The sequence below is a fragment of the Mustela nivalis genome, assembly GCF_964662115.1.
Source record: "Mustela nivalis genome assembly, chromosome: 8".
Taxonomy (NCBI): Eukaryota; Metazoa; Chordata; class Mammalia; order Carnivora; family Mustelidae; genus Mustela; species Mustela nivalis.
Genome location: NC_139027.1, coordinates 112941121 through 112962126, shown reverse-complemented (window position 1 = coordinate 112962126; position 21006 = coordinate 112941121). Strand labels below are relative to the sequence as shown.

Genomic DNA, 21006 nt, shown 5'->3' with positions numbered 1-21006 from the left:
TAGCCCCAAGGGCACATTGACCAGCGGACTCTTGTATTGAATCCCAAAATATAAAAATTACTATTTTCATTTTATCTATGTATCTGTCTATTCACAGATGTTTATCTGTCCCTCTCTACTTGTCTATTCCTTTGTTTTTCTATCTGCCTACATGTATGAGTATCTGCAACCAGTAACAATACCATATATGGAAGTCTAAAGCAAAAAGAAATTTTGATATAGTTCTTTATACAAAAAGAATATAATCTAATATTGTTGCATTTTTTCCTGATTTTTGAATGCATTTATTCCAGAAGGACCTTGTATGCAGTAGGCCCTAAGATATAAGTAATAACAGTGGTAAGTTCTTTTGAGGCAAAAGTTGTCAGGATGATGCTCAGAGGAAATAGATTTCTAATCAAATATTTTGTAGGAGTTTCTCTGGAAGGAAAAACATTTTACATTGAGCAAGGTTCATGGAAGTATGAAGGAGCACAACATTTTCTAATAACACTGAGAAAGAACTTTGGGTGACCTAAATGGAGGATTATTTTAATGAAGAAGATGAGAGAAGATGCTGCCAAAATAGGTTCATGTTAGATGTTGAATATCCTAAAGAATTGGTAGTTTTTTGGGGGGTCACTCCGGTTACAAGATCCGTATGTAAGTGTTGAGTCCACAATGATTATAATGGTGTATTGCACATCATAGATACACAGTAAATACAGTTTGTTGACTGTGTGAACAGATAGGGGTTTTAAAAAGTTAAATGATAGGATCAGATCTGTGTTTTATTTAGTTAGACAAGATGCAGAAATCTCAGAGAGCTTTTGCCAAGCAAGTAGGAATGGCTGTCAAGCAATAATGGTGAGAATTGGAAGATAAGTATCCCAGCTTCCTCCCCCTCCTCAGCAGGAATGAGCCCTAGTCGCTAAAATACTTTGCATTGGTTTTCTTCCTTTTCTATTTCACTTCCTTACTGCCTCAGGAGTGTTTCCTAAGTTAACTTTACAAATAGACTGCCGAGACTTGTGTCATTCTCTCAAGTTCTGCTTTTTGGAGAATCCACTTCAAGGCAGAGTCAGAAGGTTATTGTAATGATCTGTGCAGAGATTCTGAGAGCCTCAGCTAAAGTGGTGGACCATGGAAAATGTGGAAGGCAGGACACCTTTCATAATCTCTTCAGCACATGTCCTGGTACACACAGCCTCCTCCCAATATTCTGTTAAGCACCTACTTCCATGCTGCCACGAGGGGGTTTTGCAGAAAGAGTTAAGGTCCCAAAGAGTTGACTTTAAGAAAAGGAAATTATCTTGAGTGAGCATGACCTAGTCAGATGCTTCCGGAAAGGGACTAGGATCTTCCTGGTGAGAGAGATTCAAACTATGAGAGGAATTTGATATGAGGGAGATTCCCCATTGCTAGTTTTATTTATTTATTTATTTGTTTGTTTTGTTTTTTAAAAGCTAGGGGAAAGGGGCACAAGTTGCAGAGAGACAAATTCATTTTTTAAAAGATTTTATTTATTTATTAGAGAGCGCATGAGCGGGGGGAGTTTTTTATGATTTTATTTATTTATTTGAGAAAGAGAGCACATGAGCAGGGGAAGAGGCAGTCAGAGAAAGAAGCAGGCTCCCGCTGAGTAGGGAATCCTGCCATGGGACTTGATCCCAGAACCCCAGAATCATGACCTGAGCTGAAGGCAGAGGCCTAACCAACTGAGCCACCCAAGCACCCTTCCCTGCTTCCCCATTGCTAGCTTGAAATATGGTAGAGCTTCGTATGTGGGCCTCCAAGAACTGAAAGAAGACCCCAGCTTGACTACCAACAGGGAAATGGGAACTCAGTTCTGCAGCCATAAGGAACTAGATTCTGCCAACAGCCTGAAAGAGCTTGGAAGCAGATTATTTCCCCAGAACCTTCAGATGAGAAAGTAACCAGTGAGACTCTGATCAGAGGACTCAGCTAACCCAGACTTCTTACTGAGGAAACCATGACATAATAAATTGTTAATTTTATTAACAAATAGCTATATTTGTTATAACAAATTATTTAAAAGCTGCTAATTTTTTTTTTTTTTTTTTTTTTGGTAATCTGTTATGTAGCTGTAAAAAACTAATACCTGAAGAAAAGATGTGAGGTTTAAGGCATAGATAGAAGTCAAGTTTTAAAATAACAAGGATTTACTGGCTGATTATAGTTTGGTGGAAAGAAAAAGAGGCATGACTTTGAGGGTCTAGTCTGGTTTCATACTAATGTCATTAATGGAATACAAAATATGCAAAGAGAGTCTTTTTAGAGTAAGAAGTTGTTTGTTTGTTTGTTTGTTTGTTTTTGAGTTTATCAAAATGTTTGAGTTGAAGAGGTCTAACATATTATGGAAAATGTAGAGCTCAGGGAAGATTCTGGTCTGAAGAATAAACATTAGAAAGTCATTGGAATATGATGAACGTGGAAGCCATGGAGGAGGAGAGAGCTCACCTATCTGGTGTCAAGATATTCTTCACTGGTGAAAAATCTTTTTTTTTAATTTTTAAATCAAGTTCAATTCAGTGTATCTGTTGTTAAAAGATATGGTTTTGAAACAAACCTGAAAGGGCAGCCTCTCTGATGTTTGATGATAGGCTTTCTTGAGTGTGAAAGATACAGAGTACTTATGGCAATGGAAATATATCAGATAACATGTCATCTCAATATTGTGTTTCATCTTATTTACAGCAAAATCATTTTTAATATTCTGGCTTAGGAAGTAGGGTATGGATGGCAAGTAGATGGCATTAAAACCACTATGCCTATATAATATTCCTATATAATATCCTATATAAATTCTGAGCCTATGACAGATATTATAGTCAATGTGATTATTTCTCCTCAGAACCAGTATCTCTTCAATCCTCCTCTCCAGGCAGCGACCAGTTGTTTCGAGTAAAACACACAGTTGCCCTTCTAGGTTTGTTTCAAAACCATATCTTTTAATAACAGATACATTGAATTGAACTTGATTTTTTTTAAAAAGATTTTGTTTCTATTTTTCTTACAAACAATCTTATCTGTCCTCTGAGTATAGTTGGCTTCTGGTGGAACTTACTAAGATGGCAAAAAGTGGTTCTTGCAAAAGTTGTCACCCAAAGAGTCTATAGGCGACGACTTTTGCAAAGCTGAATTTAAGTGTTGGGGGAAAAAGGTATAATTAGAAATTGAATTCATTCAGTTCCTCAAATAAAGCTGAATGGTATTGTGTTTATAAGTCATGAAGGTCAGTATTATGATTTCTTGTTCCTATCCTGGGGACTAGGAGTAGTTTTTGCGGTTCTAGTTTTGCTGTTCTAAGAATGATGGCATAAAATTAAGAACCAAAGTAAACACAAAAGAACTGATCTCTTTCTAACAAAAAATTGTTAAGAGTTGCACAGAGTCATGCATATTAATCATCATTTGTTGTCCTAATCATGTCCTAATGTGCCACATCATCTTGGAATACATTGAAAACTCCAGAACACTACCTGAGACACAATTTATATGACCCAGCCTAAAAAGGTTTAGGCAATTCCATTTCTGGATCACAGGGTGTTAACATATTAGTCAACCCATAAACGCGCCTCCTGATTTATATGGAGTTGTATCATTGCATCACAGGCGGAGGGGCCTAAATTGTTTTTGGAGAAATATAGGACTCTGTCTTCAGGATCATGACCCATGAGTCACACCCAGGATTCCCAAAGCCGAGGCCAGTGGGGACATGGAAGAACTTGGCTTAGACACAGAGATATGACTCATTAGAAAAGATGAACTGGTTTTGAAAAATAACAAGAACCACCTTCTATTCTCTGCATACCTACGTTCATTCCATAACCACCTCCTCCCCCCCACACACAAAAGCAACTTAGGATATTTGGAAGTATTTATGAGATATATAAACATATTATTATCATTATTTACTCTTATGGTTCTTGGTCCATTTTGCTATTAGAAGTGATGTTCCAAAGTTGTCCTCTGAATAACAGATTGACAAAATGATACTTGCTCTACTTAAAAAAAAAATCACTTGCCAAATTAAAACACTAAGTTGCGTATCTTATGACAAATTTGTATGATATGATATCCAGGCCCAGCTTCCTAATCATTTAAAGGACTCTGATTAGTAATTTATAAAGCTTATTAACAAAAAGTCCAAGGTAATTGCTGACCTATGGCTATCAACGCAGTGCTACGAGACCTGCAGGCAGAGAGTGACACCTCAAGTGTGGGCAGGGCTGGCTGTCACATATGCCCAATTGCATGCAAAGGAAAGCTTGATCTCTGAGAAGGTACTGATATGCGGTTTGGGCTAAAGGAACAAAGAACTCAGGCTACCAGTCTCTTATTTTGCAATTTCCAAAAATTAGGCTAAAACTAGTTTTAATATTTTATTTTATTTTTTTTTAAGATTTTATTTATTTATTTGACAGAGATCACAAGTAGGCAGAGAGACAGGCAGAGAGAGAGGAAGGGAAGCAGGCTCCCCACTGAGCAGAGGGCCTGATGCGGGGCTCGATCCCAGGACCCTGGGATCATGACCTGAGCTGAAGGCAGAGACTTCAACCCACTGAGCCACCCAGGTGCCCCAGTTTTAATATTTTAATATTATTTTTGAAATTTAATATTTAATATTGATTCATTTCTACCATTGTTGAATTTTATACTAAATGTATCTGGGAAACTGTAGTATCAAATATCAAAAACTTGGCATTTCCTTCTTCTGTTTTTGGATTTTAGGCCTGGAAATGTCACAGCACAGAAAAAAAAAATAGAAAAATCTAGCCTTTCTTATGAAAGAGGAGAATGAGTAGAGATGTATCTGACATTCTGGAAGCTAGTTCATTTCAGCTCTTCTCTCCTTATAGCTAAGCTGGGTGAGGAGCTGGTCTCTAGAAGTCTCCCCACAACCACCACCTGTCTGCTGGCATGGACCTGCCAGATCTTGGAGGGCCTGTTCCTCCTTGACTCCTGTAATATCCACGATGTCTCCAAAAACCACTCTGGGCGGAGGCATTTCCTTCCTCTCCCATTCCTTTGCTTTCCAAGGAGAGGTTCTGATTTCCTCTCCTGCAGTGCTTTTTCCTCTGTATGTTCTAAGCCTACCTCTCATTTTTTCCATCTCTACCTGAAAGGTCCTAATTCATGTGCTACTGTCATCTTGCCTGAATTTCTGCCTTAGTGGTCTCCCTGCTTCTACCATTTGCCACCAGGGGCCATTCCATTCCCAGAAGCCAGAAGCATAGTTTAAAAAGCAAGCATGATAGTATCTTCCCTGTCTTAAACCCTAAATGACTTTACATTGCTTTCAGCATAGCCTAGAAGGCTTAAATGACCACCCACACCAGCCACACCACCCACACCCACACTGGCCTTGGGACATTTCCTCAGAACCTGGTTCCCACAGCAAGGCCTTAGTATATGCTGCTTTTTCTCTGAGCCTGCAGACCAGTCATGTGCTCTGTCCTCAGCTCTCTTGAAGCCTGCAGCACTTGTCACATGGGGGGTATGTTGTTTCCTGTCTATCTTCACAGCTGGACTGAGAGTGCTAGAAGCCCTGTTCCCAGGGCCTAGTCCAGAGTTTGCCACATAGTAGGTACTCAATAAATACTTGCTGAATACTTCCTAGAAATGTGTCCACGGTTATGTTCCTAGTCATTAGGTTTTCTTATTTGACCATTTCTAGCAAAGTGGTTGGGTACACATTTAAGTCAGAATTCTACTTGATTCTTAAATCTTCTCTTTCCCACTTTACAGCCTTTGCATGCTGTCTCCTCCACCAGGACCAACACTGCTCTAGCTCTCTAGGCTCATCAGTGAAGATGAGTTTTAGGAATTGCATTTCCCCAAGGCTTCTATAGACCTTTGCAAGTGTAGAGGGGAGTGCCCTTTGGGCTGCCAATAAATATCCATTGGATGGATGGATGGATGGATGGATGGATGGATGGATGGATGGCAGGCAGATATGCTGATAGATGGTATGCTGCAGTTGTGGACAATTTCCTTAGCCTCTTTATCTCCAGTCTGTTTCCCCCGTCTGTGAATGAATAGTTACCTCCCTTATTCTCCAAGGAAACTGTCAGGGAAAACATCTGCTAGTGCCTGCAAAATACCTAAAACAAAAGGAAATGGTGACAGAAGCCTCCACCCTCAAGTTAGTCTTCAGGAAGACGAATTACTTTGTGTTTCTAAATACTTAAAGGGTCCCCCAGGAAAACCTGTGTGAATAAAACTCAATGACAAGATCACTAGCTCAGACTCCTGGTTATTGCTTTGTACAGTTTTTTTTTTTTTTTTAACTCCCCTTTTTAATTGGTGTATTTTGAGTTAGATTGGAAAGAGATCTCGCCCCTTCTAATAATAATGAATCTCCTTCAACAGACACCTGCATCACCAGAGGGACGTGGAGAACCTCAGCCTGTTCTACTTGTGCTCCCCCTCTGCAGTTTATGATGAAACCTTACTGGTGAGTGAATTGTAAGCCTCCTCTCTTCCTCTCCTCTGGTTCCAAGGTAGCAGATCCTCAGCACCCTCCAGACCCGAGACTCCCCCAGTTTAGTCCCACTTGGCGTTTCCCAGTGTCTAAGTGAGGTTACGGATACACACTGAGCCCAGAACTCATGGCTTTTTTGGAAAGGGCAAAATAAGAGGGGATTTTCCATATTCACATTTTTCCACAGAAATGTATTCATAAGCTTTAAACTTGCCCAAGCTATGTTAATGTATGTGGTTGGCTTCTGTGCCAATTTTCATTGTGAATAAGATGCTAAATAAAAGGGTTCTTGTCTTTCCCTTCCCTCCTCCTCTCCCATAATTTTAAGTTCATAAGCCCATTTTGTGAGTGAATCAGGTCTTAGGAGAGAATCAGAAACGATGTTGTTCTTTTAGCCGCTTACAGTGTTTGCTTTCAACCCTTGATAGGAACATGGGGCTTGTGACAGCAGCGGCTGAAGTAAACAGATGACTTTATATATAATGCTTTTTACAAGGTGGTTCAGTTCATTTCTAACCTTGGTCTTGGCGTCATGGAATGAGCCAGGGAAATTCCACCCCTTAACTCTACCCTGCATCTCCTCCCTTGAAGGGCATCAAAATGTCCATCTGCTGTGGTTCATAGCCCTTTCCCTGCAGTGCTTGCACAGTGCTGTACCCTAATACCAGAGAACCCCCATTAGTGCCAGCAGGTGGTATTATTAGCAGTATTGTTTTAACCAAGTGACTGTGAATGTTCACAATAAGAGTTGCAACCTTTATGAGCCATGTGCTGGCATGTCCTGGCATGTCCTGGTTGTCAAGTTTCATTGCGTTTTGGTTCAAATGTTCCCTGCCTGTGTTTATTTCTGGTCACACCACACCTCCTGGGACTCTCTTTGTGGCTTTTGCTTAGCGCTGACTCAAGTTGCAGAAGACCTGAGGGACAGTAAAGGGAGGTCTGCAAGAAACTTCTCCAGTGGCTTCTGAGATGTTGAGACCACGAAGTTTCTGTAAACCAATTAGCGGAGAATCTGTATGTCTGATGTAAGCGGTACAGTGAGGACCAGAAGCCCCTCACACAAGGAAGAGAACTTGAACTTTCTGTCAGAAATGTCAGCCTGCATTCAAATCTAAGGAAATCGCTAGTTTCTCTGTGGGACTTTGGACACCTCCTTCAATTCCTGATTTCTCCACCTACAAAACAACCATAATAATAGAAGGTTGTGTAAAGATTATACGAGGAAATGAGAGTACAATGTGCAATCCGTGGTCTAGTACATGGCAAGATGGCAATATCATTATTATTATTATTACTCTTAGCTGTTCTGAATATTATCTGTCATTAATTATGATTGACTAATACTATATGATACAGTTTGGAAGTTAAGATTAGAATCCATATTAATACTCATAGCCCATAATTAAGTATTAATAACAGTATTAATAGGTAATAGTAACAGATATTATTATTATACAGTGGCTGACCTTGCCAAGCCTCTTTTTCTTCATCTGGAAAGCAGAGGTATTAACCTGGACATTGGAAGAACCCCCAGTTCCCTAGTTTTTTTGTAAAGATGAGTGAAGGGCTTTGCATGGTACTAACCCATCAGCTTGGAATGGAGGATCGCTCTTTTTAATAAAGGTGTGCATGCCCTTCTCAGGACCTCTATGAAGGAATTTGTCTTTTGCTGGTGAGCAAGTATGACTGTCTCATTCCAGCAGGTGGAAAGGTGGTGCTTCCAGCACTGCCTAAGAAGGATGGCTGGCTAAATGAGCAGAGGCGGGTTGCAGACCTGAAGATATGCAAGTGAGAGACTGGACAGTCAGGCTGGCCTCCAGGAGAAGGTAGATCCTCAGGTTTGCATGTCCCAGTTTAGGCCTGGCACCATGATTTCTGTCCCACAGATCAGTGGCCACAGGATACAGGCTGTGGTCTATACCAAAGGTATACCAAGGAGGAATGGCTTAGATGCTCAGTGCACCTGGAGGGTGTTTCTCTCCCTGTCACTGTCCTTAGGTCCCTCTTGGCTCTGGAAGAGGCACAGCCTGGATCTTTCTGATAGACTTGTAAGGACCATGCTGGCTTCTCCATAGTTTCTTTAGTCCAGGCCTTCAGGTACATGGATGTTTGACAGTCTGGCAAAGCCCATGGACTTTTTCCTGAGGAATGTTTTAAATCCATAGAATATAATATCTGGGATTACAAAGGAAACCAATTTTATATCCATTTTTTCCTTTAATTTGTAATCCTTTAATAGATGTGTTTCTGTAATAGTCTGTTAAATTGCAGGATTGAGAAAGGGACCTAAGAACAATCATAGTTTCGAAGCAGTGATGAGTAAAAATGGCACTGTAAGATCTCTCTGACTTCTTTTAGTATAAAGTCATGGGTCCTGCTAATGCTACATTGGTTTGTTGCCTATACACAGAATTAAAGGAAGGGCTACGTTTCATTTAGAGATTAGTACAAACAAAAATGTTCTCCCTGTCCAGGTTCATAAACCCAGTGATGTGGAGTCTTGCCTAAGCCTGCTTTGCTCAGCTGATCTCTTTGTGTGCTATTGGAGGTCCTGACCTAACTTCCCATTGTCCTGCCACCTCCTTTTCACCGTGGACATTGGTGCAAACCCCGCATGCTCTCTGACCTTCAAGCAGCCCTCTGGGCCCATCATCCTGGTCGTACCAGATCTGCCTCTGCCACCCTAGGGTTTGATGGCTGAAGTTACCTTCTCTTTCAGCATCTTAGAAATAGCTGGATGTATTTCTAAAACTGTACTGTGCACAAGAGTCACGTGCAACACTTGTTGATGTCCAGGTTGCTGCCCCGGTGCTCTCAGTCTGGTTGCTGAGTACAAGCTGGGACCTTGTTTTCTATATTTTAAGGAACTCTCTCTATTCTTCTGAGGCATGTGCTCCATGAACAAAAATGGCACTTCTGCTAAGGAACAAGCCTTTTCCAATTTGAAAACTATTATTTTTATTATTCTCTATTGTGAACGGGAGATGAATGGCCAGCCAGGGTGCAGTGGTGTGAGATACGAACAGGGAGGCAGCTGCAAAAGTGTGGAAGGAAGAAAGGAAGGAGGGGAGGAAGGGAAGAGACAGGGTTCCTGAAATGCCATTAAAACCTATGAGACAGACTGTTTATCAGCAGAATCCAGAAATAAATAGAAAATCACAAGAAGAAGGATGGGTTAATTTCGAAATTCAACAAATATTTATTGTGTGCCTATTATATTCTAGGGCAGGGGTTGTGCACTCAAAGCACACACAGGAACCAGGCAAGAAGGTGCTGATATAAAAGATTGAGGCCCTCTCTGTCTTCTGTTTACCCACTTTGAAGCATACAGTTCTGTGAAAGAAAAACAAGAGGCTGGGTTTAAAAATCCATGTCATCAAACCTTGGTTCGTGGTGTCAGGGATGACAGCTGTGCAAAACTGGAGAGTACATGTCCCTTGACTGTGTGTCCCATCTACTGGCTCCTGGGCCTGCTACCTGGCTTCTTGCTTTGGGGAGGCAGGGGGTCCTATCTATCGTATTCTCCCAGTTCTTCAAGAAACGCTGAAATGTTGTGGGAAAGCTCTGCGAATAAATGTTGGCATCTGTTCTCGTTGCTATTTCTGCATAAGGAATTAACTTAAGACTTACCTACTTAACAAAAAAAGCACTTTGTTGTTCTCATGGACTCTTCTAGTATTTACAGGCAAAGTGATGAAGTCTCATGTTGGCTCCACCATCTCTGATGCCTCAGCTGGGAGGACTGGAAGACCAGGCACTGGAATCTCCAAAGGCCCATTTACTTACATGTCTAGTTCCTGGGTTGGGAAGACCTGATGGCTAGGATTGCCAGTTGGAACAACTACCTGTGGCTTCCCCATGTGGCCCGACTTCCTCCCATCATGACAGCCTCAGGATAGTGGGACTTACTCCATGTCAGCTTAGGGTTTAGAGTGCCAGTGTCCCCACAGACAAAAAGAAAGCTCCGTGCCCTTTTATAACCAGTCTTAGAAGTCATGCAGTCTCACTTCAGCCATACTGTATCAGTCAAAGTAGTCACAAGCTCACCAGGTTCAAGGCTTTACCTCTTGATGGAGTAGTGACAAGGTCACATTCTAGAAGAACACATGGGCCAGGAGATAGTGTTGCAAACATATTTGAAAAATATGATCTGCTGCAGTAGCTAATAAAATGTTTTATTTATTTTTTAAAAAAACCTTAATTTTAAAAATAAGTTAAGCACTGTTTAGACAACATCAAATAAAGCAAGTCTATAGGCTAGACAGAACAGGGGGCCACTCGTTTTAGACCTCTGATCTAAGGTATAAAAATTCAGAGATGATTAAGATTTGGCTCCTCTCTTTCAGGAACAGCATATAGTGTAGATTTTTAGAATTTCTATGAACTATGTATTCACATTTCATGTATCCTTGTTGGAGCTGGAGAGGCATTGCACGGGGGGAGGGCTGAATCTAGGTGGTACTGTAAATGAGAATAACCTGGAAAATGGACCCTCCCAGTCTCACCTCCAGGAAGTTTATTCTATATCCAGAGGAGGAATATATGGCATTTTTAAAAATGCTTCTGAGGTTCAGAAACATGAACTCCCTCTTACTCCCTTGAGAAGGGAGTAGTACTTGAGAAGTACTGTTCAAAACACACTTTCACATTGTAATTGGTACTTGTGAATTCAGAGGTCATTCCTATGTGATGTTGCCTAAATTCTTCAGTTGCCTGTGAATCACATGTAGCTCTGCACCCAGAATGACCCATTCCTTTCTACTCTCCGTCCTTTGCTTCCCTCTATCCCTAATGATCATCCCTTTCTAAATATGTTGGGAAATTGACTTGAAGATTGAAAAATAACTTAAGAAATATCCAGTAGCCCAGATAAGGACATGTGCTTTATAGTTATATTATTGTTTTCTAATCCCATTTGTAGAAACAGTGACCTTGGAAGAATTCTAGAGGGCCTTCTCATCACTTTCTTCCCAGCCACCATGTATATGGAAGGATGCAACTAAAAATCTCAGTCCTTCTTATCACTTAATAAGGGACCTTTTGCACTGTTAAATGCCACTCCTTGTTACTTTATTTACAACCTGTTCCCCAACTCACATAATGTGCCTTGCAAGGTCTGGTCATCCCATAACCTGATTCAGAATGTTATACCTCAAATATTCTGTGCCCATCACCATGATCCTGTGTTCTAGGTATGTTAGGAAGGTTCACTTTCCTTGTCCAACATTAATTGTATAAACAAGGTGGCATCCCAGTAGCTCAATCCCAGATCCCTCAACACTGGCAGGTATCCAGGGAGGTGTGCGATCGCAGCCTCTGTCTGAGCTTACCTTTGCAGGTAGTGGGGCAAGTATGTGGCATTAAAGAGCAGGAAGGCCAGCAAGCGTTGGTAATTGTTTAACTCTTCCAGTGGCACACCTCTGAGTACATGGACCACACCTGCAGACCTGGCAGGACGTGCCGTGCATGACTGGACAGAGGTGCTTGGTACATTTGGAGCCAAGGAATGGGTTTAGGCGGGAGCCCAGGGCTGACAGGGAGCCCAGCCCCAGCCTGCTTGAAATCATAGTACTCAGAATGCCCGTGGTTGAGGGAGGCAGCTGCTCATTAGCTAGGTGAAATCAACCAGCCATGTCACTTTTTGCGACCTCAGTGTCCTCATCTCTGTAGTGGGAGCTTAAGCATAGGATCCCTCAAATGCCTTTCAGCTCTGACATGCTCTGTTGCAGTGATTCTCAAACTAAAGGAACCATCAGAATCACTTGGCAAGCTTGATAATACACATGTTGCTGGGCCTCACCCCTAGAATTACTGATTCAGAAGGTCTGGGGTAGATCGCAAGAGCTTGCATTTCTAGCAGTTTCCAAGTGTGGTTAAGCTCATGGTTTGGGACCACGAGTTGGGAACCACTGTTCTAATTGATGATGCCTGACTATGAATTGAGGGTCTTCCTGAGTCACTCTATGTAGCTTCCAGAGGAGGACTCCTTTCTTCACAGAATGAGTGAAGCTTTGTTTCCTGAATTTTCCCACCCTTTGGTATTGCTTCTCCCACTAGACTGACTATCTTTAGAACACCAGAGTTTGAAATGAAAAATCAAATGAGACATAGCTCATTTGGCCAGGTTCAGGGGCTTTATTTTATTCCACTGTGTGTCTTATGACTTGCCTAGTTCTCATTTGAACAAGAGAAACACTGGAGAAGTATTTGTTGAGTGATACATAGGCTTTTTGGAAGGGAGGAGATTAAAAATTGTGTTTAAATGAGGTTTATCTGCAGATTACAGTTGTCAGTGTCAAGGGGTCCTTGCTGCAAATCTTGCAGGGACCGGACTGGCAATGTAATAGTATAGATCTGCTGTACGTAAGGCAATAGGGAAGAGTGAGTTTGTGGTGAAAAGAAGAGGGCAAGTGTTTTAAAGAACTTCAGATGTTTTCAGCATTTAATTGGCCAAATTGGAGCTCTTACGGGTTCCAGTCTATAACTGTGCCTTTCCAGTATATGCATTCCATAGAGACAAGAAAGAGATGAGAGTTGTTGAACATTTACTGAGCTTATTAATTAACTTGCATTGCCTTCATTCATATTGCTTATAATCTAATTTGAAATACTTTCCTCATGGACAATGTGACATCTGTGTTACAAAATAGTATGACTTTAGTCAGCAGGAGAAATCCACAGGCAAGAAACTGGGGGCAGCCTCTAGCTGCCAGCAAAGACTGAGGCCCGCACCTTCTAGACTGAGCTTAGATGTGGATTCCTCCCCAGTCTAGCCTTCCAGTGAGACTGTGAATGGTCCTAGTACATTGATCATAGCCTTCTAAGAGACGGTGAAACAAAGGAATACCAGCTAAATCATACCAAGATTCCTGAGCCACAGAAACAGGTAATAAATGTGTGTTGTCTTGAGCAGCTAAGTTTTGTTGTAATTCTTTATGCAACATTAGATATCAAATACAGAGCCATTTGTTAACATCAAATGTTGCTTAGGATAGTCAGCATTTGGAAAACTGAAGGCATAGACCACCCTCAGTGGTGTCCAGGAGCTGGCTTGGACCAACTCATGACAGCTGGTTATATCCATCTCTTTCTAGCTCTGCATTCAGGGATGTCATGTTAATGACTTAAAATCAATATGATTGCAATATTTATTCAGTGAAAATCTGCAAACACAATCATTTTGAGATACATTTTACTATCACACCTCTGTCCTTCAAAAACTCTGTAAGCCCTAAAACTCCCTTTATTTTTGGCAAACACCAGTACCCTGGTAAATTAGTGTATTGGTTATCAGAAGCAGTTTTTCACTAGTGGAATTGGGGTTCCATTGTGTTCCAGCCGTTTGTGGTTTGCTTGGGTTTACTATACAGGGCTCTCCTCTTTGCATGAACTGAGTAGGTGAGTCCAAGAGTCTGCAAACTTTCGAACAGCACCTGCAGCTTAGGAATACAGAATGGTCCTGACTCTAGCGGTCTTGCTTGCCTGACTTGGGCTGAGTTCTGCTACTGGAATATTTTTTCATCCATTTTAAGTGAATTTTCTGGGTAAGGATCTATAGAAATATTTAGCAGAACAAAGAAAGAAGTGAAGAATTTCTAGCACTTGGTACCCACTTGCAAATAAATAGCTGTACTTGGGACAAATTTCTCCCTTAGAATTGCTTTTCTTGTTCCATAGTAACCGGTGCGGTTATTAAGGGGTGATGGGCTCCCTTATCTCTAATTATTAAAACTAACTATACTACTAAAAAAGGAAGTAGTAATTGTGAAAGATCAAATTGACTTAGGTCAACTTGAGGTATCCATCATTAATAGCATTCATAACATATAGATATTGCTATAAATCCTCATTTTACAGTCGAGAAATTTAGAGGGTAGGCCTGGCAGTCATCTAACTGAGTTTATGAAGCTCGCATATGACAGAGTTAAAGGGCTCCAAATCAGCTCTGCCCAGTCATGTTTCTAACTCTGGTGGAGCTTGCCCCTCCCTTCTTTCAGTGTTATCGTCTGAAAACCTTACAGGGGAAATTTTGGGGAAGGAAACTCCACAGGCTCAAATTTCACAGGCTTCCCTGGCAGGAAATCCTCACTAACCTTGAACCTCAGGGTCATCTGCTTCGCTTAAAACATCCCTTTTCCATTTCCAGTTAAAAGAACAGCTCTGTTCACTATCCCTTGCTTATTGTGCCCTTACAGCATCTCAGGTCCCCATTATTGCTACCTGAAAACCCGATCCCCCAAATAATAAGTCCTCCAAATTCAGGCAGTATCAATCCTCCATAACTAATTGCTACACTGACATTTCTAATATTAGAAGGTCTTCTTTTTAAAGAAAAATTGGGCCAATGCCTTAGGAGTCAGTCTTGCCATCTCAGAATGCCCTAGAAGTTGCTATCACTGTGGCTGCCACCAGGATCCCTACATATAAATAACCAGACTGTAGGTGTTGAGCCCTGGGACCCACACCCTGTTGCCCAGGGGAAGTCATTATTTCAGGGCTTTTCACTGTGTATCTGTGCATCTCTTTGTCAGCTGCACCTGGGGGAGAAATGCACCTAATTTCATGTATGAGGCATGCATGAGAGGTAGAAACAATAGCAGAGAGGTAGAAACAATCCACGATCAAACCATAGTTTTGCCTTTTACAAACTGGATAATCCTGGGCAAATTGCTTAACCGTTCTATGCTTGTTTCTTATCTGTGAAATGGAAGTATTAGTACTGCACATCTCATAAGTTATTGCAAGGATTAAATAAGACATAAAAAGTGCTTGGAATGGTGCCTGATACACAGAAGTGCTCAGCTATTGTTACTTATTACAATAGGTGGTTCTGCGTTCCACTGCTCAGTTATTGTTACTTATTACAATAGGTGGTTCTGCGTTCCACTGCTGCTTCCTGGAATTGCTCATGCATGATGGAAAGGATGACTTTTTTGCTCTCCTCCTGGCACTCAGTCTGGTTTTTAGCTCATTCAGCATGTCTTTCGTATTCTAGGAGTTTTGTGTTACCTAGCTGTGTCTGTGCAACAGATCTCTCCAAACTGAGCAGCTTAAAATAATACATATTTTTCTTTGTCTCAATTTTTGTAGGTTGGAAATCCAGGAATAACTTAACTGGGTGGTTATGGGTTTTGCTCTGTCGTGAGGTCAGTCAGTCTGTCCTTTCGGTTGCAGTCATCTCAGGGCTTGGCTGGAACATCATGTGTTTCCAAGCTCACTCACATGGATGCTAGCAGTCCTCTGTTCCTTGCAACTTGAGTCACCCCACAGGCTGTCTGAATATCTTCATGGCATGGCACCTCTCTTGCTCTAGAGCAAGTAATGAGAGAGAGAGAGAGAGAGAGAGACTCCAACACAAAAGCCTCAATCTTTTTATAACCTGATATCAGAAGTGACATCTTATAACTTCTGGCATATTCTGTTCACTAGAAGCAGGTCACTAAGTCTAGCTCATATTGAAGGGGTGGGAATTAGGCTCTACCTCTTGTGGGGACAAGGACCAAAAAAATAGTGAACATATTTTTAGAACCATCACCAGTGTCTTTCACAATCCTAAAGACCTTGGAAGTCTGAGACTTCATGTGTACTTGGGAGATCAGCTAGCATCGCTGCCTCAGTTGACACACAAGGAAAGAGGAATGCAGTGACTTGTCCAAAGTCACACAACTAGCTGCCCGCAGAGGTGGGATCCAGTTCTCCTCCTGTTGCTGTGTGTAACCACACGTGGTTTCCAGGTGATGTTGCTGGAGTTACTCCATTGATTTACCATGGCATAGCCTGATAACCTAGGGTACTGAGAGATCAGAATTTGTATGTGGTTCCTTTAGACCAATATGTCAGTAAACCCATGTGTGGTAAGCAATTATGGCATAAGATATACACCATATTCCCAAGTCTGGGTATGAGTAAAAGAATGTAAACTATTAAGTATTTCTATTTTGATTACATGTTGACATGTGATAATATTTTAGATGTATTGGGTTAAGTAAAATATTAAAATTCACTGTCCTCATTTCATTTTACTTTCTAAAAAATGTGGTTACTAGACAATGTGAAATTTCATACGTGGCTTGCATTGTATTTCTCTCGCACGGTGCTGCTCTAGACTAGCCAAACCAACATGCTCATTCTCCCTGGCTTTGGTCTGTCAGGGTTATGTCAATGCCTCCAGTCTTGTTTCTGGCCGAGGTACTTGGGTCGTTGAAACATAGGCTGCTCGTAGGCCTCTCTGTCCCAGCTGAAGTGACTGCAGAGTCTGCAGAGTGGGTGCCTATGATTTCCTAAGTCTCTACTTTTAGATCTTTCTGAAGCGTGTTAATAACTGAGGGTATCCTGGGGAACCTGTGGCAAGGGTTTCTGATGTCTAAGATGGTCTGATGAGTCAAAAATCCCTGAGGATTGAACTTCCACCAAAAAGCAGCTGGTTTCCAAAATTCTCCTTTCTCTTTAGAAAGACCATGGCAGACTAACCCCAGCTAGACCGATTACATACTGTTCCTTCACTCCTTTCTATCCATATCTTTTCTTTTCTTCTTCTTCTTCTTCTTTTTTTTTTTAAACTGTGAGTCAGCATAGACAAATTCAAGCCCAGATTTAGTCTTGAAGACTATTGTAAATAAAGTGACCGGTTACGTCTCCCTGGCTGAACTGAACATCTGAACGTTTGGAAGGTGGCTAGTGAGGGAGATCGAAAGACAAACAACGCAGGGTCTCACCATTCATTGAGCAGGTTTCCAGCTTCCTCTTCTGGAGAGTATTATATTTAGGAGATCTGCTTGCTCAGGATTCTGGGTTGTAATTTGTCCGTGTCTGGGGAAGATAAATCTCTCTTGTGTGTTGATTCAAAGCGGTTAGTCGGCTTACTCTTTCCAAACAGCTTCCAGCTCGGACTCCTCTCCTCTCATTGATCAATGAGGGAGCCATGAAGCCTCTTGCAGGCCCCTGCCCCCAGTCACCCTTCTTGTTGACATTCCAAACTGTTAAGCTCACAAATGTACTGGGAGGACAGTAGCTCGAGGACACTTATTCCCTTAGAGAGAATCCTTGACTTTCACGGTATGTGACTTCGTTATTTTCCCATCCTTGGAAGGGCTTGACATTGTTTCAGAAAACAGTGTTGATTTGGGGAATGTCGTTCCCAGTTGCTCTCTCAGTGACCCATGCCATTCAATGTCTTCATTCCCCTCCAAACCTTTTTTGGAATGAGGCAGAATATTATATAAATAAATAAATACAGCTGCCTCCGATGTAAAAGGAGGTTGGGTAGTTTGAGGATTAGTCCCCTCTCGGACACTTGAAGGAAGATAAGGGCTGAAAAGAGAAAAGCTGCTGTGTTCTAAATATAAATGAGAGCACTGCATAGACAAGGACCATTGGGTAAATATAGTAAATTATGAGGGATCGGTCTTTGATGGCTTATGATGGGATGGAGGCACAAATCAGTACTTCTGCTTTTTTTTTTTTTTTCCCCAACTGCCATTGTCAATTCCGCAACAGTTGTTACCTATCATTGATGGTTGTGGCCACAAAGGGATGCTGAGATCTGCTAAGGAGGGCTGGGATCAAACCAGGGTTTATGTGAGTCCGAGTAGAAGGGGAGTAAAATAAGGAAGATGGTTTGGGTCAGAAAACACATCTCTTCCCCACAGGAGAATTTTTCAGAAAGTGATGTTTTTGTAATAACAAGTTGGGATCCAGTTTATTAAGGCTTTTGGTTACAAAGAACAGAACCATGTCTGTGTCAGGTAATGGAGGGTGCCCTTTAGTTACCATGGCTACAAGGCATGCAGAAGTTAGTGCCTCTCTTAGGCTAAGACAGCAGTTTTCAACTGGGGGAAATTTTACCCGGTGGGGTGGGATGGGGGGGGGGGGATACTTGGCAATGTCCAGAGAGATTTTTGATTGTCATACATAGGAGGATGCTGCGGGTATCTAGTGGGTAGAGGCCAGGAATGCTGTTAAACATCCTGCAATGATTAGGACAACTCTTGACAACAAAGGATTATCCAACCCCAAATGTTAATAGTACTAACATTGAGAAACTCTAAACTAGGGAAAGAAGTACCCCCACCTCCCTACTCTCCTTCCCCATGCCTATGCTCTGGAGGACTTCTGTAAAGACAAAGGCAAAAAATGATGTTTTCCTCACATTCATAAGAAAGTTTGTTGAACAAAAGGCAGTTTCAAGATAAGAGAAGCTATTGACACAGCCAGCAGTGCTGTTGGCTGTAACACTGTTGTTTAGATTCAGAGAACAGACATTGGGTTTTAACAGACTCTCACCTGGAAATGATCATGCAAAGGCAGAATTATTAAGCACTATAACTGAGACAAGGGCAAGACTCCCTCATCCCTAAAGATCTGAAGTAGTGTGGACACCCACCTGCCTGGGATCGGTAGGAAAATGTCCTCCAGGGTGAGCGGGCAGGAAAGGAAGTCCCAGAGAGATATACTGCCTCTCTAAGCCACTGATGACTTCAACTCCAGATTTTATATATTTTTTTAAGATTTTATTTATTTATTTGACAGAGAGAGAGAGCACAAGCCAGGAGACAGAAGGAGAGGGAGAAGCTGACTCCCCGACTGAGCCACTCAGATGCCTAAGAGTCTATGTTCCAAAACATTTTAGAAATGACTCAATAACATGCTCTATAGAAAAATAGTGATGCACCATTTAAAGACTTCTTAAAAACACTGCTTATAACATTATTTGCTTCTGTACCATCTTGACCATAATAAATAGATAAAAAGAGGCTCTGGCAGGAGAACAGCTAATAGGGAGGAGAACGGGATCAGGATACTTGTTCCCCTGCCTCCGCCCGGCCTTGTCACCAGCTTCCTCGGCCATTGCTCCAGGACTCCATGATTATGGCTCCCTCATGGTTTCAGTTCTGCGTAGGCTCTGCCAACCCAACTTTCTGTAACTTCAGGTCTAGGGGTGGTAACAGCTTGTGGCTATTGCTAGTCTCAGAGTTCCTCAACACCTTTCGTTGCTTCCATTAAGACCACCCACATCTGGGCACCTGGTTGGCTCAGTCGGTTAAGCATCTGCCTTCAGCTCAGGTCATGATCCTGGAGTCCCAGGATGGAGTCCCGCATTTGGCTCCCAAATCACAGAAGAGTCTGCTTCTCCCTCTGACCCTTTCTCTTCTCATGCTTTCTCTCTCTCAGATAAATAAATAAAATATTTTTTAAAACACCCACATCTTACAGAGCAACAGGAACCCTCATTCATTGTTAGTGGGAATACAAATATGGTATAGCCATTTTAGAAGAGAAGCAGTTTCCTACAAAGTTGAGTATAAAATCACTGTATGATTCAGCTATTGTGCTCCTATATATTTACTCAAATCAGGTGAAAACTCCTGTACACACAAAAACCTGCACATGGAGCAGGTTTATTCATAATTGTCTCAAATTGAAAACATCCAAATTGTCCTTTACGGGTGAATGGATGAACTGTGATACATTCAGAAAATGGAATATTATTCAGTCATTTTTTTAAATGAGCTATCAAGTCATGGAAAGACATGAAGGAAACTCGAATACATATTAGCTAAATGAAAGAAGCCTGTCTGATAAGGCTGCATATACTGTGATTCCAATGACATGACATTCTAGAAAAGACAAAGCTATACCAGTAAGGATAGATCAGTGGTTGCCAAAGGTAAGAGGGAGAGAGGAAGGGATTGTAGGTGGAGCACAGGTGATTTTTAAAGCAGTGAACTATTCTTTATGATACTGCAGTGGTAGATACATGTCATTATGTACTCGTCACACCCACAGAATGTAAAACACAAAGGGTGAGCCTTAATGTTAACTTTGAATTTTAACTAATAATGATGTATCAGTACTGATTCATCAGTACATGGACCACACTAATGCAAGATGTTACTGGGGAAACTATGTCGGGCAGAGGAGGTAGATGAGAATTCTTTATATTTTCAGCTCAATTTTTCTCTAAACCTAAAATTGCTCTAAAAAGTAAGGTGTATTAGTTAAAACATATTAATTAAAGGACTATATCTACACATACATATGTTTATATAATAAGATGTGTGTGTATATATATAGTATGTAATATATATAAATATATATAGTACATAATGTATATTATAGACACACATTATTATATAAATTATGTATATATATACACACACACGCATAAAGTGAAAAGAAAAAAAAACACCTTCCCCAGATCTTTGTGCACAGTCACATATTAATTTCTCTTCAGTTAAGCACCTTCCAGAGAAATTCTGTTTCCTACCCAGTCTCTGATCATTATAACTTATATCAAAAGGGCATTGTGAGGGATGCCTGAGTGGCTCATTCTAAAAGCCTTCCACCCAGGTCATGATCTCCGGGTCCTGGGATCAGCCCTGTGTCAGGCTCCCTACTAAGTAGGAAGTCTGCTTTTCTTTCTCCCTCTGCTCCTCTCCCCTACCTGCCACCTGTCTGGGTGCTCTCTCTCTCTCAAATAAATTTAAAAAAAATCCTTTTTAAAAAAGCATTGTGAAAAA

The 21006-nt window shown here is 41.3% G+C and overlaps 1 protein-coding gene across 7 annotated transcripts in view; it reads left to right on the top strand.

Moving 5' to 3' along the window:
* Nucleotides 1–21006, top strand: part of LOC309871454 (uncharacterized protein) — a 255814-nt gene that overhangs the window by 184150 nt on the left and 50658 nt on the right. For all 7 annotated transcript variants that reach the window (XR_014315284.1, XR_014315285.1, XR_014315286.1 and 4 more), the window contains one exon: nucleotides 6376–6460. Coding sequence is in view for 1 of the 7 variants with exons in the window: in XM_082744488.1 (XP_082600614.1) it covers nucleotides 6376–6460 (85 nt within the window). In the remaining 6 variants the exon portion in view is untranslated. The remainder of the gene's footprint in view (nucleotides 1–6375; nucleotides 6461–21006) is intronic.